Source organism: Pseudorasbora parva, chromosome 25, assembly GCF_024679245.1.
Source record: "Pseudorasbora parva isolate DD20220531a chromosome 25, ASM2467924v1, whole genome shotgun sequence".
Taxonomy (NCBI): domain Eukaryota; kingdom Metazoa; phylum Chordata; class Actinopteri; order Cypriniformes; family Gobionidae; genus Pseudorasbora; species Pseudorasbora parva.
In genome coordinates, this window is record NC_090196.1 from 502501 (window position 1) to 510000 (window position 7500).

Genomic DNA, 7500 nt, shown 5'->3' on the forward strand with positions numbered 1-7500 from the left:
GTCAAACATCAGATATGAGCTGACGTGTGGACATGTGACGAGTGTTTACTGCACCTGCAGACACACTGAGGGTCCGGATCCCCACACTGAGCCATTCTGCTGCTGAAGCTTCTCGTCTCACTGCCCGTCTCCACTTTCGTCTCCTTAAACGCTCGTTCTTTGGGTCGACAGCTTATAAAAACTTAGTTGTGTGTTTTTTAGCTTGTTTGCTGCACACCTCGTCATATATCAGCTTTAGACATTGTTCTGTTTTTTGTAATAAGGCAGAAATGACAAGGAGGCGCCTCACGCAATACAGTCAGTGGAGAGCGTTGGACTGTCCCCCCCGGTGGGGCGTGGCCTAAATACGCTCTGTCTCTATCCACACATGGAGGGAGTTTGGATCCACCAGGATTCTTCCTAGAGCTGTGCTCCAGCTAAACTGAGGGATCTGGGAGAAGGGCCTTAATCAGGGAGGAGACCAAGAGCCTGATGGTCATTCTGTCAGCGCTCCAGCGGGTCTCTGTGGAGACAGGAGAAGCTTCCAGAAGAACAGCCATCTCTGCAGCTCTCCACCAATCAGGCCTGAGAGACAGAAGCCACGCCTCAGGAAAAGGCCGTCTGGAGTTTGCCAGAAGGCTCCTGAAGGACTCTAGAGCATGGGGAACAGAATCCTCTGGCCTGAAGAAACACAGATAGAGCTCTGGAGGAAACCAGGCTCCGCTCATCCCCTGGCCAATCCCAGCCCTACAGCGGAGCATGGTGGTGGCAGCATAATGCTGTGGGGTGTTTTTCAGTGGCAGGATCTAGGAGACTGGTCAGAATGGAGGGAAAGATGAATCCTTGATGAGCAACAGCTCTAGAGCTCTCTGGACCTCAGACTGGGGTGAAGGTTCATCTTCCAACAGGTCAATGACCCGATGCACACAGCCAAGACACCACAGGCGCGGCTACGGGACGGCTCCGGGAATGTGCTGGAGTGGCCCCCAGCCAGAGCCCAGACGTAACCCTGATTGAACACCTCTGGAGATCTGAACATGGCTGTGCTCCTCATCTAACCTGATGGAGCTCGAGGCCCGGCACTGGAGAATGGGAGAAACTGCCCAATACCAGCTGAGCTTGAGGATCAAACTCAAGAAGCCTGGAGGCTGTGATCGGAGCCAGAGGAGCTTCAGCAGAGCTTTGAGCACTCATGGACATGTGGTTTATTTAGTTTTTGATATTAATACATTTGTTAAGATTTCAAACCAACTTCTTTCCTGTTGTCATTATGGGGTAGTGTTTATAGTGTTTATAGTGTTTGGAGGAAAATAACGATTTTAATCCATTTTGGAGTAAAGCTGTAACAACAATATGTGGGAAAAGGGAAGCGCTGGGAACACTCTCCAGATGCACTGCACATGTTAAGCCCCGTTTCCACCACAGGAACTTTACCCAGGAACCAGGAACTTTGGGTGGTCCTCGGTGTGTTTAGACCGCAGGAACCAGGGTCTAAATGAAGTTCCGGGTAAATATTTCCCCCTCCAAACGGCCCTGCTCGCGGGGTAGTACTTTTTCAAAGTTCAGGAACTTTCGAGGGCGGGACTTGGGCGCTGAACACGCTGATTGGTTGAGCTGACGCAGCATTTTATTTCAACTCAGCATTTTTAAGTCTTTTGCGAGGTTCGGTCTACGTTCAGTAATAATCAGTCTTACACGCCGCGCTCATGTTGACAAGAGAGGAAAGTTAATTTTTCTGAGGGGTAAACTTTTTATTTCGTGAGTTATGAAGATAATGTTGGAGTAATGACACAGCGTATATTGCCCCAGGCAGTTTTTACTTTAACTGCGCCTGACAGAAGAATTTTTTTTTTCTCAGATGATTATTTAAACAAATAAATAGCTTATAATATAATACTGTATTAGTCCTGGTGGCCGTTAAGAGTTGCTCTGGCTTCAGTTAACACACTCCAGCTGCTGGAGAAAACAGCGGAGACATTTCTGATGCGGCAGACAAACTGCTTGACAAAATGATTGCGATTGAAAGTCATCACATGTAAACACCAGATCGGTTTAGATAACGTCTCATGTAAACAGTCCACTAAATCTTTCAATCGGTACACACACAAATGATTACTGTCCGTGAGGGCTGTCATTTTTGAAAAAAAATCTAATTCGAACGGAATTAAAATATCAAGCAATGCATTCGAATATATTCAATGATCTACAACGCCGTCATCTCCAGCAGCTGGAATGTGTTTACGGATGCCATAGCAGCTCTCAGCGGCCACCAGGACTTACGGTTTTATAAAAGCTATTCATTTGTTGTAAAGTGTAATAATCATCTCAGAAAAAATACATTCTAATGTCAGGCGCAGTTGAAGTAGTTAATGATTGTTTGCTTACATAGGCGTAGGGACAGTGTCATTATGCCAACATTATCTTCATAACTTCTTATGAAATAAAAAGATTATCCCTCAGAAAAATGTAATTTCCTCTCTTGTCATGCTTGGAGCATGAGCGCGGCGTGTGCTCTTCAGTGGTGGAGGCGCGCGCGGTGTACATCACATAAGGACGCACACTCAAAAGTAATCCGGTCAGGTCATGGTGAAATGTTTAGTTTGATCGATTCATGAAAAGGTTTATCCACCCATCTCAAAACGATTACAATTTCATTCAGTTTGGGCATTTTTATTACGATTGAGGTGTTTATATGGAGCATTTTCCTTCAGATTGGACTTTTATACTGATTGCAGTGCTCTATGTAAACGCACCCACAGTAAAAAATTGCGCTACATGGCACTTTAAAAACCGGATAGTTTATTTATAGTTCGATTACGGATATTTCACGTCATCTTCGCATGCATATCGAAAAGTGACAGCCCTGGTCCGTCACTGGCTTGGAGGAGCAGTCGCGTGCAGTCCTACATCACCGGACTAATCTGCCTAATCTTCTCGGAACTTTAGATCGCGGTGGAAACGCAGACAGCTGCAGGTCTGGGGGAGAAAAGCTCCTGGTACAAATTGTTCCGGGTAATTTTGGTGGAAACGGGGCTTTAGTAGCTCTTTCTCTGACGGACGGACAGACAGACGGACGGACGGACGGACGGACGGACGGACGGACGATAGATAGATAGATAGATAGATAGATAGATAGATAGATAGATAGATAGATAGATAGATAGATAGATAGATAGATAGATAGATAGATAGATAGATAGATAGATAGATATAGTCTTACTTATCTTCCTCTGGGTGTTCTGTGATCTGTTGGCAGTGAAGCGGCTCTCTGCAGGCTGTGTTGTTTTGCCCTTGGACGTGATCTGTCAAACACAGACACACACACACACACACACACACACACACACACACACACACACCTTGAACAGTATGTAGAGGATGTAGAGTAGGATGGCGAAGCCGTATATGGGGATGATCTGTCACACACACATACACACACACACACACACACACACACACACACACACACACACACACACACACACACACACACCTTGAACAGTATGTAGAGGATGTAGAGTAAGATGGCGAAGCCGTATATGGGGATGATCTGTCACACACACACACACACACACACACACACACACACACACACACACACACACACACACACACACACACACACACCTTGAACAGTATGTAGAGGATGTAGAGTAAGATGGCGAAGCCGTATATGGGGATGATCTGTCACACACACACACACACACACACACACACACCTTGAACAGTATGTAGAGGATGTAGAGTAAGATGGCGAAGCCGTATATGGGGATGATCTGTCACACACACACACACACACACCTTGAACAGTATGTAGAGGATGTAGAGTAAGATGGCGAAGCCGTATATGGGGATGATCTGTCACACACACACACACACACACACACCTTGAACAGTATGTAGAGGATGTAGAGTAAGATGGCGAAGCCGTATATGGGGATGATCTGTCACACACACACACACACACACCTTGAACAGTATGTAGAGGATGTAGAGTAAGATGGCGAAGCCGTATATGGGGATGATCTGTCACACACACACACACACACACACACACACACCTTGAACAGTATGTAGAGGATGTAGAGTAAGATGGCGAAGCCGTATATGGGGATGATCTGTCACACACACACACACACACACACCTTGAACAGTATGTAGAGGATGTAGAGTAAGATGGCGAAGCCGTATATGGGGATGATCTGTCACACACACACACACACACACACCTTGAACAGTATGTAGAGGATGTAGAGTAGGATGGCGAAGCCGTATATGGGGATGATCTGTCACACACACACACACACACCTTGAACAGTATGTAGAGGATGTAGAGTAGGATGGCGAAGCCGTATATGGGGATGATCTGTCACACACACACACACACACACACACACACACACACACCTTGAACAGTATGTAGAGGATGTAGAGTAGGATGGCGAAGCCGTATATGGGGATGATCTGTCACACACACACACACACACACACACACACACACACCTTGAACAGTATGTAGAGGATGTAGAGTAGGATGGCGAAGCCGTATATGGGGATGATCTGTCACTCACACACACACACACACACACACACACACACACACACACACACACACACACACACACACACACACACCTTGAACAGTATGTAGAGGATGTAGAGTAGGATGGCGAAGCCGTATATGGGGATGATCTGTCTCACACACACACACACACACACACACACACACACACACCTTGAACAGTATGTAGAGGATGTAGAGTAGGATGGCGAAGCCGTATATGGGGATGATCTGTCTCACACACACACACACACACACACACACACACACCTTGAACAGTATGTAGAGGATGTAGAGTAGGATGGCGAAGCCGTATATGGGGATGATCTGTCTCACACACACACACACACACACACACACACACACACACACACACACACACACACACACACACACACACACACACACACACACCTTGAACAGTATGTAGAGGATGTAGAGTAGGATGGCGAAGCCGTATATGGGGATGATCTGTCTCACACACACACACACACACTCACACACACACACACACACACACACACACACACACACACACACACACACACACACACACCTTGAACAGTATGTAGAGGATGTAGAGTAGGATGGCGAAGCCGTATATGGGGATGATCTGTCACTCACACACACACACACACCTTGAACAGTATGTAGAGGATGTAGAGTAGGATGGCGAAGCCGTATATGGGGATGATCTGTCACACACACACACACACACACACACACCTTGAACAGTATGTAGAGGATGTAGAGTAGGATGGCGAAGCCGTATATGGGGATGATCTGTCCGGCGAGGTTGGACTTGGCTCCGGATGCTCCGGCTGCTTTAGTTCTGGAGACGGCCTCGGCATGATGAGCTCTGGAGCGCCGCTGGTCCTCTGGGGCCCGCTGCGGCATCGGCGGGAACTGAGCTGAGGGCCCTGAGGACACACACACACACACACACACACACTGGGATCAGTGTTTGCATTATTCCTTTTCATTCTCACTGTCACCTCATTGTATAATCTCTCTCTCACACACACACACACACGCGCGCACACACAGCTGGTTATGCGTGTGTCAACAAAAAATAATAACTCCTTTATTCAGTAATATTGGCTATATGTGTGTGTGTGGGTTTATGCTAATATCTCCACTGGAGTACAGCAGAACATACAATGGCTTTCAGGAATCAACTGCAAACACACAGTTAGAAGAGCATGTAGACAGAACTCACACACACACAGTTATTAGAAGAGCATGTAGACAGAACTCACACACACACACAGTTATTAGAAGAGCATGTAGACAGAACTCACACACACACACAGTTATTAGAAGAGCATGTAGACAGAACTCACACACACACACAGTTATTAGAAGAGCATGTAGACAGAACTCACACACACACACAGTTATCCGGTTGTTAAGGCTGACGTCACGCGGCGGCGCCTCCGGGTCCAAACGCTCTATCTTATACCACAAGGAAAACTACAAACGGTGCTGATATACACACACAGTGTGGTGTGATACGCTGATATACACACACAGTGTGGTGTGATACGCTGATATACACACACAGTGTGGTGTGATACGCTGATATACACACACAGTGTGGTGTGATACGCTGATATACACACACAGTGTGGTGTGATACGCTGATATACACACACAGTGTGGTGTGATACGCTGATATACACACACAGTGTGGTGTGATACGCTGATATACACACACAGTGTGGTGTGATACGCTGATATACACACACAGTGTGGTGTGATACGCTGATATACACACACAGTGTGGTGTGATACGCTGATATACACACACAGTGTGGTGTGATACGCTGATATACACACACAGTGTGGTGTGATACGCTGATATACACACACAGTGTGGTGTGATACGCTGATATACACACACAGTGTGGTGTGATACGCTGATATACACACACAGTGTGGTGTGATACGCTGATATACACACACAGTGTGGTGTGATACGCTGATATACACACACAGTGTGGTGTGATACTACAAAAAAAGCTATAATCATATTCTCTCCATATCAAAACTCCAGACGGCCAGACAGTGATTCATCTTTTTAAAATCATTAAAATATTAACGTCTGTGACGCTGTGGGCACAGAGACTGTTGTGTCGACTGTAAGTATTTAAAATGTTAAACTTTTTTAAACGTTTGATGTTTAATATGAATAAATCGCGCTCATAAACGACGTCGATGGCATTCTCAAGTGAAACGAGTTGAGGCTTGGACCCGGAAACGGCGTTCCTTACGTCACGACTTAACAAGCGGATTAGAAGAGCATGTAGACAGAACTCACACACACACACACACACACACACGTTTGTTCCACTATATTAGCGAGGACATCTCAGATCATTACCTAATATCATGTATACTTAATTTACCTAAGGCTGCAAAGCCATCCCCTCGCTTCAAATATGGCAGGACGATAACCGCTGCGACTAAAGATTGCTTTGTACATAATCTTCCTCATCAGTTCCATCTCCTCAGCATTACAGATAGCCAAGAGGAACTTGATGCTGCAACAGAAACTATTGACTCTCTCTTTACTAGCACTTTAGACATAGTTGCTCCCCGGCGCTTAAAGAAGATTAAAGCAAATAATCCAACGCTGTGGTACAACGAGCACACTCGGGCCCTTAAAACAGCAGCCAGAAAAATGGAGCGCAGCTGGAAGAAAACAAAACTAGAGGTTTTTCGCAATTTGTGGAAAGAGAGCATGATTGCATACAGAAAGGCCATAAAAACTGCTAGATCTGCTTATTTCTCATCTCTTTTAGAAGAAAACAAACACAACCCTAAGTATTTATTCGATACAGTGGCTAAATTATCAAAAAATAAAGCTTCAGCTTCTGACGTTTGTAAACAACACAGCAGTAATGACTTTATGAACTTCTTTACTAGTAAGATTGATAATATTAGGAATAAAATTATAA

General features: G+C 45.6%; 1 protein-coding gene across 4 annotated transcripts in view; it reads right to left on the reverse strand.

The window, feature by feature from the left end:
• Positions 1 to 7500, reverse strand: part of ric3b (RIC3 acetylcholine receptor chaperone b) — a 16773-nt gene that overhangs the window by 6593 nt on the left and 2680 nt on the right. For 2 of the 4 annotated variants that reach the window (XM_067436535.1, XM_067436534.1), the window contains exons 2-3: positions 5267 to 5460; positions 3200 to 3281 (exon numbers count right to left, since the gene is read on the reverse strand). In XM_067436535.1, the coding sequence (XP_067292636.1) occupies positions 3200 to 3281; positions 5267 to 5460 (276 nt within the window). Of the gene's footprint in view, positions 1 to 3199; positions 3282 to 5266; positions 5461 to 5929; positions 6080 to 6948; positions 7329 to 7500 lie in introns of those variants that run through there. The other 2 variants (XM_067436537.1, XM_067436536.1) reach the window with 2 other exon arrangements.